Source organism: Pelodiscus sinensis, chromosome 3, assembly GCF_052426305.1.
Source record: "Pelodiscus sinensis isolate ZL-2025 chromosome 3, ASM5242630v1, whole genome shotgun sequence".
Taxonomy (NCBI): domain Eukaryota; kingdom Metazoa; phylum Chordata; order Testudines; family Trionychidae; genus Pelodiscus; species Pelodiscus sinensis.
In genome coordinates this window covers 114,588,102-114,608,096 of record NC_143054.1, presented here as the reverse complement: position 1 = coordinate 114,608,096, position 19,995 = coordinate 114,588,102, and the positions used below count along the sequence as shown (strand labels likewise).

The following is a 19,995-nucleotide window of genomic DNA, read 5'->3' as shown; positions in this document are numbered from 1 at the left end:
TTTGTGAGAGGGTCCTAAAGTTGCTCTATAATCCATATCCCCAGCTTTGTAGTGTGCAGGGCTAGAGAGTGAGAGCCAGGCTTACAATATTCAGCAAAACAATCTACTGTAATAAGTAGGTCAGATGCTTCAACGTTGATTTGTTGGTCTTGCTGTCAAGTCACAATTTGTTGCCACCAAGAAGTTACATTCCTGCAGGGAGCAGCCGCTGTAGCGGCTGCTGTGGCCAGACATGATGTAAGAGGTATGTTCCAGCTGAAAAGAGTAACATGATTCCCATTTCACTGGCACCATGTGATATTTGCTCGCACTTTTCCCACTATAGATGGCTATTTTTGATCCTGTTGTTTTCTTCCACTTATGGTAATATATATCAGCTAATGCCAAGCTAGGCTCATTTCCTTCAACATAGTTACCAGGAGCCCAAAATAACTGGAAGGAAACATAATTGCTCCAGCAGAGTATAGAATTAAACATTCTCCCTCACACTCAGTAGATCCAGGAATGACAACAGAGCCAGAGACCAGGGCTAATGGCTCTAAAATCAAAACAAGATGCAGTCACTCACAAGGTCCCAATGGGTGTAAAATACTTCTTAGTCACAAGAATGGGAGGCACAGGTTAGAAGCACTGCAAACTGAGGCAACAGCCAATGTATGAGAATTAAAGGGCGGATACTGAGCAAGAAGAGCTGACCCTTGTCAGGCAGACTCAGGGCAAAGCCACTAACCTTGAGTACTGCGTACCCCTCTCCCTCATGTAGCCAACAAACCTGTCAGGATTTTTCTTTAGTAGGACAGAGAGAAATGAAACGTAAGTGCTAATTTCTAATAGTTAACACAAAATGAATACGCTACAATGTAAAATGGTTATTCCTAGTCCACACAGCTGACGCATTTTAATTAGGATTTTAAAAAAAATAGATTGCATATATCACATAATCAACATTTACCTGACAAGAACAACGATGCCATAATTCTCAAATATTTGCATCAGCTCAGTCCGCAAGTCCTCGGGAAATTCATTTTTCTCTTCAAGTGTTGGTGACTGGAGATTTACCATTACAGTGGCATCCAACGGGCCCTGGAAGGATGAGACTTCCTGGAAAACACTCTCACGGGCAGCCATGTTGACTTCCTGGATTTCCACTTCTACAATAGCTAGCACGGGCCTAGATTTTACACATACACACAGACATTGCTTTTAGGTTATGTAAAATCACCCTCAAGTAATAGAACATGCAAAAGATTGGTTGTTTGAAAGCTAGAATCTATTTTAAAACTTTGTACTTCTATAGTATCTTTCATCTCAGGATTTCAAAGCACTTTACAGATACTTTAATTAAGACTAACACTACCCCTTTGAAGTAGATAACTATAATACCCCATTTTACCCTTAGGGCATGTCTACATGGCAGCTGTGAACATGCTTCCTTGCTTGGGTAGACAGATGTGTTAGCTCTGCTTGAGCTAGTATGCTAAAAAACAGCAGTGTAACTGGGGTAGCAGCTTCCAATCACAGGGTTGGAAGAGACCTCTGAGGCCATCGAGTCCGATCCCCTGCTAAAGGCAGGACCAACCCAAACTAAATCATCCCAGCCAGGGCTTTGTTAAGCCAGGATTTAAAACTCTCCAGGAATGGAGATTCCACCACCTCCTTAGGTAACCCATTCCAGTGCTTCACCACCCAAGGGATGTCAGATAGCATGTAACTGAATAGTCAAGTAAGCACATCAGATTTTAGTGGTTACACAACTGTTTGATAGTCCTTAGGGGCGGGCCAGCAGCCATTGGGCTCCCAGTCCCACTCCCGGGGAGCCCCCCCCCCATCAAGGGCAGCAGTGCAGGGTGGCAGGCAGGAGCCAGTCCATGCGGGGAGCCATTTTTAAAATGGCTTCCCACACAGACCAGCTCCTGCCTGCTGCCCCACTGCCTTTGATAAAGCTGGTTCCCCCCAGCACCATCTCTGTGGTGTACAGGGTGTGTGGGAGGCAGAGCCCCGAACCACACTGTTCAGTCCCAGCTCACGCTGGCCCAGGGAGCTACCTCTGCTATGGCTCTGAAATTTAAACATAGGAGGAGCCGGGCTACCCATGTGTCCAGCTCCTACTACATTTAAAGTGCAGAGCTGCAGCACGGGTAGCTCTTGGATCCAGCACCTCCCCTTACTGATTAATTATGTAGTCGATACAAATTATATCAAATACACGATTAGCCATTTACCCGCCTCTTAATATCCCTACAGGCAACAGAATCCAGGAGTCTCATAGACGGTCTCACAGATTTACCACCACTACACATAGCTAAAAAATAATGGTAATCTTATAATGCTAGTTGGCGGAACCGAACCTCTGGAACTTAGTGCATAAGCCGCTACAGCTTGAGCGATAAAGCCAGCTGGCTCTCAGCTAACGCTGTAAAGCAAACTCATTCTCTGTCACTGAAAATGGTCTAAGTGCCACTACATGCGACAGTTAATCATAACAAGTAGGTGTGTGGGTTACAATAATATACTGTAGACGCAAACTTAAGTACTACATTAGTACGATTATTTGCAATTCTATAAGGCCTGCCATCCCAAGTAGGGATATAAGTGACTAGTTGATTATCTAATAAGCATATGCTTATTGGACAGTCAACTACTGACTCACCTAAGTCGTTCCTCCCCTCCACTTACTGGCTCTATCAGAGAGAGGCAGCAAGGGGGGGAGCAGGGCTGGTGATGGTGGGAGCTGGCTCTTGCTACATTTCAAAACCAGAAGCACCACAGGGAGCATGGGACAAGTGAGAGACTCAGGCAGTTCCCTGCTCACTCCGTGCTCCCTGTGGCACTTCCGCCTTTGAAACATACAAGAGCACTGGAGGCTCTTGTACATTTCAAAGGCGGAGGCGCCCTTAACGACTAATAGAGTAGTTGATGGAAATTCCATAGACTTTTCAATTAGTTGATTAATCTAAATTTAACAACCCTAATTCCAAGATCTCCGAATGCTTTACTTATATTAGTAAATTGTGTGCCACCACCTCTCTGAAATAGATATGTGTTATTTCCCATTAGGCATAGTGAGGTAAAACAGGCTGCTGAACACTAATGCTGTGAAAAGCCCAGGATTAACTTTTGTGATGCTGAAGACTGCTGAGAGACACAACACAACAGCATTTCCATAGAGCAGCCTCTGATAATTACAGAAGCTATGTTGAAAACAGACAAGCTCCTGAGATACAGTTATCAAAAGCACTTATATCATTCATATCGGAACAAGTGAAAAAACAACAGTGAGCAAAGACAATTAATCAGCATAGAGAGCTTCTCCCTAAAGAAAAATTAATCCATGTGGCTCTCTCAATTTTTGGGTTTGTTCCCTTCCCCTTTCTCCATTTATCAGGACACTGGCGAGGCTTGCTGTGTTTGGATCACAGAGAAGATCATTAACATTCACCCCTGTTCTATACACACATAATTTATACTATTAAGGCCACATATCTCAGCTGCCTTCCTTCTAGTAGAATACGAGGGGGTAGTATGTCAATGCCATGCCTTCAATTGGCTGGAGCATCTGCAATGAGCAAGGAGAGGCATTCGACCATGCACCTCTTCTTTCTTCAGCTCATCCAGCCCTTGCTGAGATCACAGTACAGAGGGAAATTATTGCAAGGCCCCTGGGCTTTGCCACCCTCTGGGTTTAGAACCATGATGGGGTTAAATGTCTAAGTACTGAACAGATTAAATATGTAGTGTGTCCATTAACAATCATCTTTAGCCCTTCCATTGACATGTACTTAAGTGAGCCTCAATAGAATCAGAGAAAGATCCTCTAAGCTAGGGCATTACCTGTGATCAGATGCTTGCAGCTCTGCTCTTCCATAATACATCAGGGCACCAGGAGTCCAAGTGTGCTTGACTTTAGTTTCAGCACTCAGATCACTATCTAGGAGATTGATCTCTCCAGCTACAGAGCACAAAAGAGAATCAAAGTCCATAGACTGCAATAATAATTACAACTATTTTAGCAATCTGTATTTAATCAAAAAACATTGTTCCTGAAGCACTCCACCTAAAAGATGGCTTGTATCCCTCTCAACTTTGAATCTCCAGATAGGAAACAAAATGTAAAAAGAAGTGCAATAGATAGCATTGCTCATCAGAACACAACAAAACACAAATCAATTACTCAGAGACCTATGTAATTAATACCACACACAGCCACATTTAAAACAGCATTTTCCTCCAGCCTGAAAAAGCTCATATGTTGAAAAAAATCACATTCAGTTAAGTGACCAGAAAGAGAAATCCTGTATGGCTCTAGCCTCTGTGGCTTCCAAATAGTGACAGGAAGTGTTCAAATCTGGGATAAGAGAGAAGTATAGATTGTTGCTTCCTTACCAGCTAGTGCCTCTCCCTCTATACCATGGTGAGACCCTGTGCTGATCTCACAATCATGACGAAATGGAAAGAACCCTTCTCACCAGCCCTAGCAATGCTTATTTCTCATCACCAGAGCTCAAGATGAGTGGAAGCCAGGAGACATGATAGTGTCCCATGGTATAGCTAGTATGAGGTTATCATTTCCTTTTGATGTAGGAATTCAGTTGTAAACAACCTGCAAATAGCTCTCAGGCCCACACATCCAGTATCATCCACTATCTAGAACATAAATGGAAGTTTTGGGCAGAAATGGACTTTTGGGCAGATAAGTGGGGATGAGATCAACTGTTGAGCAAGCAGAAGGGGAAAGAGGGTGCCTCTGCTAATGATGAGAAGCAGGGAGAGTGGAAACCACGTTTATCCTCCCAGCCAAATGTTATTTTCCTCTTGGCTATTCAGCTGGAATATTTTGATTATATACACCAACTCAAATTCTTCTATTCCCATGTGTAGGGCCCTAGTAGCTAAGATGAAATGCAGCCCTACTAAAATTCGAGTTTATTTCTCACAGAAAATGGAAGTTCACATACTGTTATCCCTTTCATCTTGTCCCTTCTACAGTTTTATTGATTATAAGCTTATGCTTCTACTTACTGGTTGCTCTTATTACTACCCCATCAGATTTTTAAATAAATATGAGATGATTTATGTTACATCAACATCCTCTCTGGTTATCCTCAGTTTGCTTCATGGCATTTATATGGAGACAGTTCATAGGGTGACCGTTGTATCTTAAAAGGCAAATTCTCCTTTGCGTGCATGAATCAGATGATTTCTCATGTAACTGTTCGCTTTGCATGTGTAAGTGCAATTTTTTACACACACTAATGGATGATGTGCTGATTTAGGGAAGGATATGGAAATATGGCTCTGGCTACGAAAAGTTTAGTTGTTTTTTTTATAAACTTAGTATTTTATAGCTTTTAATTTACAGATAAAGTAAAGCATTGCACTTTCATAGCACTTTCCATTCAAGGATCTCAAAGCAATTTACAATATCCTAACATTCAGTATTATCATTCCCTAATGACAACTAAGGAAATCAATAACATCTAAGGAAACCAAGGAACAAGGAGATTGAAAGCCTGCTCAGACCCTTATTGATATCAGTAACAACAGAAGTAGCTAAATGATTTGATCAGGTTCCAAATGTGACTTCTGTATTCATGCAAGCAGTCTCACTGAAACCAAAGGGAGTATCACCATGAGTCTCAAAGGGGTAGCCTGATTAGTCTGTAACTTTAAAAACAACGAGTCCCATGGCACCTTAGTCCTGGTGAGCACTAGGGAGTTATTTCGAAATAATTCCCCTTACTTCAAAATAACAAGTGGAGTGTCAGCTCCACCAAACCCGTTATTTCAAAATAAGGGGCTGGTTATTTCGAAATAACAACTCCTGCTTTCCACAAGGAATAACTCTTATTTCAAAATAGTTATTTTGAAACAGAGGTAGTGCGGATGCTCCACTGCTACTATTTCGAAATAACTACTCCCCAGAGTCATTCAAAGTAATTACTACCCAGTGCTTCCTCAGGCTCTAAGTCAAGATAGCATGTCCACATTAAGGGACACTGCCTTGCACTAATATTAAGAATTCCTTGTAGTGTGGACATGCTATTTCAAAATAGTTATTTCAGGAATTATTATTTTGAAATAAATTATTTCAAAATAATTTCCTCGTGTAGACATGCCCTTAGAGACTAATTATATATCTATATTTTTCAGATGAGATGATCTTGCGTCAATCACAGCACCACCCAGACTGAAGACCAGACCCATGTATACAACCTAGAATCCCAGATTTCCAGTCTTCTTCTCTAACCACTAGACCAAATGCCTTCTTTTGGATCCAGTGAGATCTGATTGCCCAGCCCGGTCATTTAAAATGAAAAATGCAAACATCAAAAAGACCCTACACACCTGTTTTATCAAATGGAAACTTCTTTCTCCACCAAAGCACTCGGTCAGTCCACGCAGGGGTTCTGCACTTATCGCTTGTATCATAAGCCTCTGAGCCAACGTCATATTTATAGGTCGGTCCAAAATTAATAGTGCCTTCATGAAAATCTTTAAAAATCTATTAAAAGAAATGTCATTTCAGCTAAATCCCTGCTTATGAAAGTGTCATAGTCACACATTCACCTTTATTAGTATTAGCACACTTCAATTTTTTTTAATGAACACACACAAAGAAACATATGTCTGACAATGCCCTCATTTTCATTACATCTAAAAGGCAATTAGTTCAGATCAAAATCTGGCTATTTTAGAAAATGGTTATTTTCCATTTGGAGCAAATGGAATAAATCCACTCACTTTTCCACTGGATTTCTGCAGTTGTAGTTGATCAAATTCCATGAGTCTTTTCCAATCTTGTCGTTTAACAGAATAAAAGACGTCTTCATATGTCAGCTCAATGCGATAGTTAAAATCACCACACCAGAACACATAGTCATGCGAGAACACATTTCTTCCCTGGTTAGGAGATACAGAATTTAAGACCTAATTTAAAATTATATATTTTAATCAGCTGAGTTTTAAAACAGTGTCTCCCTGGAATAGTATATTTTGGACTTGTTTACTAGGTTTTAATAGCTAAAGCCAATGCAGACTAAAAATGTGGTCTCTATCTTTCCTCTTGCATCCGTCAGTTATTCAGTTACATTTTCACATCCATAATTTAGACATCTGATTTGCTGACACTGTCAAGGACTTATATGACTGCATGATCTAACCTGCAGCCACAAAACACTCTTGCTATTGTCTGTACATACAAAAAATAGAGGTTTCAGTCAAGATCAGGTTGAAAATTTGCCCCTACAATAGCATAGCACATTTCTGTAAATGTAAAGTAGTGATTTTTAAGTAACTGAAATTTTTTCAAATAAGCTATAAACCTTTAAACACAGGGATTCATAAAATAAACACTTCAGACCTGTTTTTAGCATCACTAGAGGGCACTGTTAATATGCAGTACACACACAGAAAGTATATACAAATATTGTAAACGTACAGGATACAAAATAGTTAATCCACTATTGGAAGTAGAGATTGCTATTAGCAAGATTTTATGGCCATTTAGAATGGATAGGCTATACTGGGCTTCAATATCATCACTATTATTTCCAACGTACACTGAAACTGGTTAATATGCTATGTGTGTCAAGCCTCTAAACACTGGAAACAACAGGGAGTTGATTTTTATGTTCTTCAAACTAAATGCTATACTTTGCTGACTTGACAGAATAAATGATCACATCACAAACTGGTCTTCTCATTCCTTGGCTAACTGGCTTTCTGGAGAGATCTGAAAGAAATGAGAACTGTGGAAATCTAAAGTGGCCAACACCATTAAGGCAAGTATAGGAACATAGCCAGAAAAACCCCACAGAACCCCTTGCTGGCCTTAAAGAGAAACAACTGAGAGGTGATCCCCAGAATTGCATCCAAGAGAAATTGTATGTGACATAAATAAAGAGGAAAGGGATCTCAGCCTGAGTTTGCCACATTCTGGTAAAGCTAACCATTAAGATCTAGGGATTCTTGGGAAAATGAAGAGAAGAAGGATGAAGAAGAGCAGGAGGCACGTGGGCTATGTTTAGGAGACTGAGGAGTTGTGGCATATCATAATCAAGGAGGAGTGGCTGGAGTATGACGTACTGGGGTATGCTCTGAGAGAAAATGGTCTTTTAGCAACTCTTGCTAACTAAATCAAGTTAGAGCAGCCTCAGGATGAACTAATCTGTTCTGGGTCTGAGCAGAGAACCAGGGATCCATTAGTGACTCTGGGATGCCACCACACCTGGTTCTCTAAGCATAATCTTGTCACACTGGAGAATCGGGCCCACCATACTTAATGTTGTCAATCCATGAATCAGATGGGTGTGCTAGTGAGTGAGAAAGTATGAGGACAGGAAACTGCTTAGAGCCTTTCATTGTTCTCTTTCAGGTATTCTAACATCTGGGTTTTCAAGGGGTTAGAATGTTTGTAAAGAAAGTATCTTTTGGTTTGGGGTTAGCTGGTGTCCATGGACATATGCTTTCCATCTTACTTTCTTTTTTATTAAGTTCTTTTATATGAATACTCCATGACTTTGAATTGTCACCTGGGCTCATCTGCCAGATGGGATACACTGCTACCAACGCTCTCAATGAAAAATGTAATGACACAATTTTCACATTATTTCTGGCTTAGACATCCTAGATTCTTACCATTGGGAAGCTGAGTTTCTGTGTAATCTCTTTATAGTCTTCATTTCTCTCTTTCACTTGAGACTGCCCAGCTGTCAAGTGACTACATATGAAGCAAAAACTGGTGCTGTGGAACTGGAAACGGATGCCTACTGCCCCTTTATTCCCAGCTTTCCCGCCCATCCCTGTCTTCACTGTGTCTATTGCTACATCCCTGGACAAAGAAAAGGGGGAGTGAGAGGAAAAAATCATTAATCGTTACTGGAAAGAAAACCCTTCTAATTTAGAATGATGTTTTTATTTCTCCTCCCAATTATTAAACAGATGAATAAAGAGATTCATGTTGTTCAATGGATCTCTTAGGTGTTTTGCTACAACATTACTTTTAACCATATCAATGTTTTAATGTTTCAGATTACCAGTTAAAAACAATAATACAGCAAAAAAACCCAAACAATTAAATGAAATAAATTTCTTCTTGGCAGCCTTTCCAAACTATGCAGCATTCTTTGCATGAGAACATTTCTGTAGCTTTTTTTAATCTAAGGTTTATTTTTGATGTTTATCACTTCTTTAAAGGAATTTTTTAATAAAAAGTCAATAATTAGTGGTCATTTTTTACTCCATTTGATTTTCCATTCTGCTTACATGAATCAATACAGAGCAGCTGGTTATCAAACGAAGTGGCAATTCCATATCATACAATGCAAATTTTATAGTAGATAACGGGACACATCTCTGGTATATCAGTGCAAATATTAAAACACAGATTATAAAATCTATATCTGTCAACATAGTTGATTGTTAGAAACAAATACTTAGACCTTGAGCACTGAAATGGCATCAGTTTTAACAACATATTGCCTGTTGCATCCATATTGTTAATTACATGGTATTTCAATTAAATCCTAGCAATCACTGCTCTACATTATATTATAAAGGGACTGGTCTGGCAAAACAGACCACCTATTAGCAGGATAATTAATCCTAGATAGCCAGTCTATTCTGAGAATAATGTACCTCTGTCTGCTCAGATAAGCCATTGGTGAGATCATAACTGTAACTGCCCAACCCTATGTAAATCCTTCCTATTGAGAAAATTTCCAGTAATTTGTACATAAAATCAAGTAGATTGGAGTGGAATATTCGTGTCCATTGATGCAGTATAATATCTGGAGGGGACAAATGTTAGGTCTTTGGTTGACTTTTGATTACAAATATTCTTGGAGGTTCTAGATGTGTGAGGGGAATTTCATATCACAAACCGTGCCTGGCCCATGATTTTGTGTGTGGGTAGGTGTGTGCGTGCATGTCTTGCTTTAATGGCACCCAACCCCATGCCACAAGAAACCATTTGTGAAAACCCAACACCCTCGTACCTGATGAAGGGAACATGATACGGTCGTACAAAGATGAAGAGACAAACACCAACAAGCTGCGCTGATGTCAGCAGAATGTACCGGTGAGTCCTGGAAACTGCTTTCTGAAGCTGTTCCCCCCACATCTTCCTATTAGTTGTACTGGAACAAAACAAAACAAAACAAAAAAAATTTTTTTTTGAAAGAATCAAACAGAAACTAAGTAAAAAATTAATCATGCTGAAGCTTATTCCTTTGCAATGGCTCATCCCCCTGCTCTTGCAACATGAGGCAGAGACCAGTAAGTTGAGCGCTAAATGGATGTTAACAGACTAGTAAGCGACCACCTACACACGCTCAATGGTGAATACACTGCTACTCTCCAGTGATAGTTGGAAAGCTACGTCTGTATAGATTATACCTTGCAGACCTCCTTATTTTTCTTGTCCTAAAGATCTACTGTTATCTGCAGATGAACAACTAGCCCACCAACCATGATGCATACTACCACAGCTTTATCATTCCTAACAATAATCTGCATGGGCTTCAGAGGGGGTAGCCGAGTTAGTCTGTAACAGGATAAACTTAAACAACAACAAATGGTCTGGTAGCACTTTATAGACTAACAAAACATGTATATGGTATCAAGAGTTTTCGTGGGCACAGCCCACTTCTTCAGATTACCGGTGTTTTAATAATAAAATAATAATAATAATCTACATGTTAAGACAGAAGAATCAGTAGTGAAAAGTTACCTTCCTGGGTTGTTTTTGACCCTTTCCCCTTGAGTTTTCTGCCAGCCTACCAAGGAGCAAATCTTTACGCATTCACGGACAAGCAGAGTTCATTCCTTACCTCTACTTCCTACCCTAGCAGTCCTTTTATGAAAAACACATACACCAATGGTTAAGCACAAAGAGATCTTATTCCACATGTGCACTCAGGTTGTATGTAGAGACTCGGACAGTTTAATTTTTCAACATCAGACAAAAATCATAGAAGCATAGTGATAAAGTAGTGCCCTGCATTGGCTTAGAAAACACGGTAATATGCATTTTATAAAAATATGAGAGAGAGAGAGAGAGAGAGAGAGAGAATGCAAAAGAGTGTACATTTGGGCTGATAACCTTGGCATCTGTTGACAAAAAAACACATTTTCACACATATTGGATTAGATGCAGGTGGATATACAAAGCACAGCTCTGCGTTCACCTACCTGGTATTTACAATATTCCCTGCATTTAGTTCCACCATCTCTTCAAATCCCACAGCAAATATGTCAGGAGGACAGCTCTCATCATCTGCGTGGAGAGGAACAAAAGTCATGCAAGACTTACCAGTTTAATGTTTTGTTTAATCGCTTGCTTTCTTGACAGAAATTAGAAAAAGAGAAGTCACACAGTTATGCTTGTGCATCCTTGTGCTATGTAATTATAGTTCTTTTTAATCTATCTTCACAAAGAAACCCTTGCATTTCCTTTATCATTTTCATGCTTTGCTCCTGGCTTGTCTACATCTTTCTGGTAGGAAGGAGCCCAGAACAAAGCACTTTACTCTAGATGTGGCCTCAGTAATGTTGCTTAGAGGGAGATCCTCACCTCCCAGATCTAAAATATGATGCCACTGTGTACACAACTCAAAAGTCACAATGTCCCACCCCATTCCATCCAGTCACATTGTAATACACATTTTGTGGTCTAATAGCTCTGTCTGTTTTTGAAACAGATAATTTATCTAGCTGCAACTCTTGTCTTCTACTAGCATGTTCCTTCCTCTCTGCAGTGCCTCGGGGCTTTGAGGAACCCATGGCAGTTTCTTGCTCACTTCATTCCCTGTCTTATTTAATAACCCCTACCAGGGGTTGCACACCTACCAACGAAGGAATGGATTTTGTCACTAATGCTCTTTAGCCCAAATGCTGCAGGAGGAGTTGATGGGTGGCACCACTGATAGGCAATGTAGAGATGCCTCTCCTCTCATCCAGGTGGGAGCATATCAGTAGAGAAGGACGCAGACAATCAGACACCAATCTCTCATGTGGTGGCACAGAGCATATCTACATCTGCTTGTTCACCAGATTTGCCCTTCCTCTTAAGATTTTTCATTAGAATTAACTAAATAAAAAGAACTTCACTCAGCCCTTACACCCACAAAGAAGAATACTGTAAGATCCTAAATCAGGTTGTATCTCACAAATTAAGAAGAAAAGCAGACAAGTGCACGCTCAAAAATAGTAATTGCATATTTCACATGCGTAATTTTGACACTCATAGTTGAAAATGTAGCCATTAATGTAGACTAAGGGGGCTGCGCCCCCTGCTTGCTATGCTCGCCAACCTCCCTCCTGCCTTCCCAGAGCACCGGGGAGCCCACAAACGTAACAGTCTGACGTCCTACTACTAAAAAGGATCCTGCTTTCAAATGTAATAAAACACATTACCCTTTTGTCTGAGAGTGCTTTTTAACATTAAAAACATATAACATTTTCAGAGGTGCCCAAAGGCCTGATTTTAATATATATTTAGGCATCAAAAGATTCAGATGCCAGTGGAACTTCTAAAGGTGTCTGGGCACCTAACACCCAGTTGGAATGAAACACAAGGGGAGGAATGGAGGAGCATGAATAAAAAGAGATAGTTAGGGACGGACTCTGTGCTATCTGGTGAGAGATTTAGTACAGAAGTCCACTTCAAAAAGTCAGGTGATTTTATGTCATCTTTTGCACACTCTGGATTCTGGGATGCTGTAATAGCCAAAACACTCTTCAGCATCAGTCAGTGCAGCCCTGAGGGCTTTTTTTTTTTTTTTAAACTTTTAGCATCCTTCCCAGCCCCACCTATAGCCCATTGCACTATAGCTTGTGAAGGGGTGCAGCATAAGGCCAAGTGGGAGCATAACGGTCAAATTTGGGGCCAAACTACTAGGCATTTCCTTTAGACACCTACAAATAATGTTTTAAAATAAACAGATACACTACCACTCAAAAAGTCTTACCCTGAAATTCAGAAACCCCAGACAGCTTGGGAGAATCCAGCAGCCAGTCTGTTAACTCACTGGTACCAAGGATGTTGCTTCTAAATTGTTTGCCTCCATTCACATTCCAGGTCCCCATGGCAACACGAATCCGCTTGAAATGCGTGAATTCAAACTGACGCTCTGACATGGCCTTCAAAATACTCGGAGTCACTGATGGAGAGAGCAAGTACAAACAATTTGCTGCAGTGGAATAAATGCTACTACAGATGTCAGTAACACGTAGACTTACTGTGAAATAACAAAACTTACCTTATTGGCATCAATGCAACAACTAAAAAATAATTCCAGTCAAACCAATAACAACTGCATAACTGAAAATGAGGCTATGAATTTCTTTCCTGATAACTGGGTGCAGTCACTGAAATGAGTTTTACTATTCACAAATGGAGGTAAGTGTAGGGGAAAGGAAAAATGGGACTTTCACAGTGACAAACTGACTGTGACAAACATTTTAGCCTGTCTTTAATCAAAATTCCTCTTCTTTTTGTTTGTGTATGTGTGTTGGTGGGTTGATGCAAATAATTTTTGATCAGCATTATTTGCAGGAGCAATTTGTGTTAAGTATCTGATTTTCAGGTGCTGTCAGATATTTAGACACCTAAATGACCTAAAGCATTCACAAACTGTCAGTTTGTCAAAACAATTCGGTCCCAAAACAACTGCCCAGGAATAAAGCTAGGGAAACGTTCCTTCCTGCTCCCCTAAAATTCTAACCCCCCCCCCCCCCCCCAATTCACTCTTCTAAACAGTAGACAACAAATTCCATCAGCAGTGATTATCATACATATGCAGAATTCTAATAGAATATTTTGGGAAATAAAAACAGTGGAACTCGACACACATGCTGTGGTGAATTAAAAGCATTGCCCTCTATACATCAACGCCTTTGTGCAACAGCTGTTTATTTCTAGACTCTTCAAAAAATGCATCTGGTCATCTAGGACAACTGGAAACAAACCCAAGAGAAAGAAGACAGATTTACATCTGACTTACCTAGCAGAGCAGTGTTGTCCATAAGCATCTTTCCTTTGTCTGCATATTCCTCACTGAAGAAATCACCCATAAGCAATAACTTGATAGCTTCTTGCTTCACGTTGTCAAAGAAATTTGACTGAATGGTGCGTGACACAGAGCGGGCTCCATCCTTGAGCTTCCCCACCTGCATTAAGCAAACATTGTCAACAGAGCTGACTTTTGCAGTAATAGTATATACTTCTTTGAAAGTCACTCATGAATAAGCTGCTCTGCTATGCTCCTTTACCTTGGCTTTCCCCTCCAGGGCACGACTGCCTGTAAATGCTCTGCTCAGATTGTGACCATTGAGAGTCCACATTGCCTTGTAGGACTCCACAAAGCGGTCAACTATAGACTTGGAGTTCAACCCTAGGCTTTCTAACTGAGTGTGCAAAACCTGGAATAAACAAAGAGAGGTAAAGAAAAAAAGTTACTTTTAATGTTTCATTCCTCCACTCACCCTACCCCTCATGTAGGAATTTCACCCAGCCATCATTCTACTGTTAGACTTATGCAGGTGCCCTAATGATGGAAAGACAGAGCTATATTACTGTAGACTTTTCTCTTGCCCTTTCTGGTAGGGCACAAAATACAATTAGAGTGCGTATGTATGTTTATGAACTCACCTCAAGTGCAATGAAGGATTGTACGCTATTCGTACGATCCAGACAGTCCAGGCAATTCATTCGCAAGGTACCTGTCTGTAGACTTTAACAGCAAAAAAGAGAAATAAAAAAGAATAGAGAGATACAGCAGGTTATTAGGAACCTCCACATCCAGTTGATACTGATAAACTATTGTTTTCTTTTATCATCAGAAACATTTAAGTTAAAAGTCAATAAAAATGGCATTTCTTCCACAAGTAGATAGGACCAGATTTTAAAAACATTCAGCCTGGATTTTTCCACCCAGATTTTGCAGGTGCAAAACTCTTGCCTGCTCAATTTGTTTCAAGTACCGCACTGTGCCTCCAAAACCACTCCAGCAATTATGCGTGATACTTCCAGAGCAGGTGCCAAATCATACCAAGGCCCTAGGCCTCACTGAACACTGACAAATGCATAGCTAGAAATCAGTCTGGCTCACTTGTGTATTAGTAGTGCTAAAACCAGTATTAAATTTACAAAAATGTGTTCAGATTCTATGCCATGAGTCTGGTGAATTGCTGCCTGCATTAATCACACTTATGAGCGCTGTATCTCATGTTGCATCGTAATATGTAAGTGTTCGGTCTGTAATTATAACAGTATTTCTAAAACCATAACCTCCCCCCCCCCACACACAGCCAGGAGAGAAGTACTGCCAAGTGTGAAATGTCAGTTTATCACAAGAGGTGTCATCTCCTCTCCAGGTAAGTCATTTTGGAACATCAGGGGACAAAAGGCTTTGATGATTGCTCCTCTTACAGCCATGAAGAGGAGATGTGCACAAACTCAACCATTAGCTTGAGCTCTGGTGGAAGGGAACAGAAATCCCTGTCAATCCCATCTACATGTTTTGTTCATCTATAAAGTGCTACCAGACCATTTGTTGTTGTTTTTTTGTACAGACTAACTTAGCTCCACCCTGAAGCTTCAAGAAGAAATTGTTATCCTGTGCTGCTTGGACATCAGGAAGAGAGCAAGACTTCTAAGCAGGCGAAAGAGAACACTGGCTGTTAAGCTTGAATTAGCCCTAGCGGACAATAGAGCTTGTTTATTATAGAAACTTCTATTACCTTTTGGAACTTAAGACTGTAACTCATTTGTGTGTATATTTGCCTGCTTTAACCTTGTAAATGACTTTCTTATTTCTTTTTCCTAATTAATAAAGTGTTAGTTTATCATAGGATTGGATACAAGTGTTGTGTTCCTGAGAGATCTGAAGTTGACCTAGGGTAAGTGACTGGTTCTTTGGGACTGGAAGTAAACTGAATATTATTGTATTTTTTAGTGTAAGTCTATGTGGTGAGACAGATTGAAATATCCCAGGGGACTGTCTGCAACTCCATGTTAAAACCATTATAGTGCTTGGTTGGTGAAATCTAATTATAATTCATACAACTGGTTGGGGGTTTGTGCCCTGGTTATTAACAATCTGACCTGAGCTTGGTACTCATGTTTGTGAGCTATTCTAGGCAATCTGACAATATGCAAAAGCAATTTTCCATGGGCAAGAAACTAGAGAACTAGTGAAGACCTAGTGGTAAATTTGGCAGGGGAAAAGCAAACTTGGAACTGTTAGCAATTATCTTTGAAACTCCTGGAGGAGAGGTGAGGTCCCAGGCAACTAAACGAAGGGCAAGCATGTTGCCTCTCTTTCAAGAGTGGAACAAAGAAGGCATGGGGAATTATAAATCAGTCAGCTTAACTTCAATTCCTGGAAAGATACCAGAATATCAGTTACTCAGTTTGTAAGGGCCTGGGGGATAACAGAGTTTTAAGGAATAGTAATCATGGAGTTATCAAGAACAAATTGTGCCATACCAGCCTAATTTCCTTCTCTGACAGCATTGCAGTCCTAGTAGACTAGGGAGGAAGCTGTACATGTGATAAACCTTGATTTTAGTAATACTTTTGACTCAATCCCACAGGACATTATCATAAGAAAACTAGGGAAATGTGGTATAGCTGAAATTCCTATAATGTGCTGCACAATTGCTTGAAAGGCCATACTCAGAGAGCAGTTGTCAATGCTTTGCTGTTAAAACCGAGAGGGTGTATCTAATAGTGTCCCAGTCAATCATAGGTCTGCTACTATTCAATATTTTCATTAATGACTTGCATAATGGACTGGGAGTGTATGCTTACAAAAATTGACCTAGGAGTGGATGCAGGTATGTTGAAGGACAGGACTGGGCAAATTAGAGAATTGGTCTGCATTCACCAAGACCAAATTCAACAAAGACAAGTTCAAATTAGCTCACTTAGCAGGGAAAAATGAAATGCACAATTTACAAAATGAGGAATAACTGGTGAGGTGGTAGTGCTACTGAAAAGGATCTGGGGGTTACAGCGGATCACAACTTGAATGAGAGTCGATGGATGCAGTTGTGAAAAAGGCCAATATCATTTTGAGGTGCATAAACTGGAGTGTTATTGGGAGGTAACTGTCTCACTCCACTTGGCACCGGTGAGGTTCTGCTGGAGTACTGTGTCCAGTTCTAGTTTAGGGAAGATGTAAACAAACTGGAGAGAGCCCAGAGGAGAGCAACAAAAATTATAAAAGGTTGGAAACCTGACCTAAAAGGAAACAGTAAAAAACTGGGCATGTTTAAATTTGAGCAAACAATACTGAGAAGGGATCTGATAATAGTCATCAAATATGTTAAGAGTTGCTACGAAAAGACAAAGATCAATTGTTTTCCATGTGCTCTGTAGGACAAGGACTAATGAGTTAATCAATAGCAAGGAAGATTTAGGTTAGATATCAGAAAAGCTTTCTAACTACAGGGTATACGTCCCTCATCTGGCATCCTCAAGCCTTGACCAGTCTCGATCGAAGGGATTTGCAGGACCAGGGGAGGTCTCCTGCCATTGGCCTCCCAGCCTGCTGCCTGTTTCTGGCCCATGCCTGGCACCATTGGCCCCAGACCTGGGCTCAGGCCCTGGCCCTCCTGCAGCCAGCCCGGCCAGAGCTCTCTGGCTGCCACTGGCCCCACTGTTGCTGTGGCTGGAGCAACCTAGGCATGGGAGCCAGAGCTCCCATTACACTGCCTGCCCCTCTGCCACAGGCTCCCGGCCAAGTCTCTGGCTCTCCCACCAGACGTCCTTTTTCCTGGGCTCTATGGTCCAGGAATTTCCATGGTCCTGCCAGAACACAGATGTTGCTGGACCAGAGTGTGATGGTTTAGAAAGATACAACCTGTATAAGGGTTTTTAAGCCTGGACCATGCTTCCAAGGGAAGTTCTGGTAACCCCACCTTTATAGGTTTTTAAGAACAGGTTGGACAAACATTTGTCTGGGATGGTTTAGTTTACTTGCTCAAGCTCCAGCAGCTGGGGCTTCTGTGTGACAGGTCCATTGGTCCAGATAGTCCATTATCATCTACCAGTGTCAGTATCTGATGCTTGAAAGGAATGTAAAAAAATTCTATTCACCACCCACAGACTGGTACAGTGTTGTAACTGCGGCAGGAAAGGAAATTCCTTTCTGAAGCCAGGCAACCAAGTTCGCACCATGAAGCATGACATTCGATTACACTTCTTATCTTGCATAACTGTAAACAAGCCATTTTCAATTTTCTGTCAAAATAGTTTTTTTCTCCTTCCTAAAATTATAGTGGTTATTTATTTTGGAAGGCTCCATGTTGTTTATTAGCTCACTCCCAGATCCTCTTGTACACTGGTACTTCCATTAACAAAAACTATCAGGACAGCTAACAAATCAATATTTTCAGCATCACTTGCTACAACTACTTTTAGTTCTAGGTGGACCCTTTCTATCACAGTACCTTAACAATTTTTTTAAAAGCTAAACTAAGTCTGTGAACAGGACATTTATACTCTGAGGCAAAACAAACCGGACATGGATCCATTACTGTGTCATCTAATTGAAATGATGCCTAGGGAGAAAGCTCCACAGAGTTAACTGAATTTATAAATCAGAACTATAAATGGTAAAATAAAATGAATGGGACCTAAATTTTCAAATGACCTCTGTTTGACAAAGCTCATGTGTACAAATGAAAGCTACTTGAAAATCTGAACCAACAACATGCTTTTATAAACATAAATACCACAGAAAGCTACAGCAGTCTCCAAACAAAGTAATGAACTTGGTTCAGTAGATGACACGATTTGTGTATGGAAAGTGATAGAGGGGCAGGGATACTCACCGTGCAGGTATATTCTTGCCCTTTGTGAAGATGCCAAATTCATCCCAGTGTAACTTTAGCTGAGGTCTCAACAAATTCTCCAGCTTCTCTATTTTCCCACCTTTTGCAAACTGATGGTAGTCAAAATTAATCATGGGCGTGTCTGCAGCATGTGAAGAGGCCCACAGCAATTTCTATTTGAAGAGGGAAGAAGGAAAGCAAATTCTCCTTATTTTTACAGCCCAGATATCAGTACCTGTATGCTTTACATTGTTGATATAATTTAGTCCTGGCTTTAAAATAAAGTCTAGTGTGAAGTATGTTATTTTGGTGTATGCTTTTCTAATGCAAGTTCCTTGGGTGTTTTTTTTTCTTTCCATTCCAAGAGTAAATTGGACTGTTAGAGCCAAATTTTCCTACATGGGAACCTAAGTTGTAATCTACCATATATTTGAGAGAGTTTGTCTATCTGTCTGTGTCTGTTTGTTCAAGAACGCCTCCTAAACGGTAAGAAGTCAAACCACCAAATTCAGTATACAGCTTCCTCTTATCATAACTTAAAGCAACATAAGGGTTTGGTTGTGCTAGGAAAATGGGATGTGCCTCAAATGGGACTGCTTCTCACAGAACCATACAGAAGAGAGACAGAATCACTGTTCAGGCAAAAGGGGCAGGCTGGCTGGCCTCCATCCAGGACTGCCCCAAACCCAAGCCCCCCCAAAGTGCCTTTTAGGGAGGGTAAGGGAGACTGAAGTCCCCACCCCAATTTGTACAGGGACATGCTGGCTGTTCCCCTTCGTCAGGGAGCCAGGGGAAAGTGCACAGATTGCTGCATTCCTCATTCTGGTTGAGGGGCTCAGGGACAGACAAGATTTACTCTTGCTCTCTGACAGGGCCAGGAAGGGGAACAACAAGCAGCCCCACTATGAATCAGGGTAGAGGGGCTTTGGCCCTGCCAACCTTCCCCTCCACACACACACGTGCACACACTCCACTGCCCAGAGCTCCTCCACTCCCCCCAATTCTGACTCCTGCACCCGCCCTCATTCCCAGCCTCTGCCCAGAGTCCCTCCTTAAGGACCCAAGCAATTCTGGGTAACTGTGCTAGTTGTAAAGTATAGGTGCAAGCTGGTTATATGTGTATAAACACAAGCAACTTTACACATAAGTACCTAC

General features: G+C 40.9%; 1 protein-coding gene across 2 annotated transcripts in view; it reads right to left on the bottom strand.

Annotated features, from left to right (window-relative positions):
• SYNJ2 (synaptojanin 2) overlaps window positions 1–19,995 on the bottom strand; it is an 85,520-nt gene that overhangs the window by 17,410 nt on the left and 48,115 nt on the right. For both annotated transcript variants that reach the window (XM_075924523.2, XM_075924524.2), the window contains 12 exons: window positions 18,841–19,013; window positions 14,651–14,732; window positions 14,272–14,421; window positions 14,004–14,169; window positions 12,969–13,160; window positions 11,191–11,275; window positions 9,996–10,136; window positions 8,638–8,830; window positions 6,742–6,900; window positions 6,346–6,502; window positions 3,832–3,949; window positions 953–1,171 (listed from right to left, as the gene is read on the bottom strand). In XM_075924523.2, coding sequence (XP_075780638.2) covers window positions 953–1,171; window positions 3,832–3,949; window positions 6,346–6,502; window positions 6,742–6,900; window positions 8,638–8,830; window positions 9,996–10,136; window positions 11,191–11,275; window positions 12,969–13,160; window positions 14,004–14,169; window positions 14,272–14,421; window positions 14,651–14,732; window positions 18,841–19,013 — 1,835 coding nt within the window. The remainder of the gene's footprint in view (window positions 1–952; window positions 1,172–3,831; window positions 3,950–6,345; window positions 6,503–6,741; window positions 6,901–8,637; window positions 8,831–9,995; window positions 10,137–11,190; window positions 11,276–12,968; window positions 13,161–14,003; window positions 14,170–14,271; window positions 14,422–14,650; window positions 14,733–18,840; window positions 19,014–19,995) is intronic.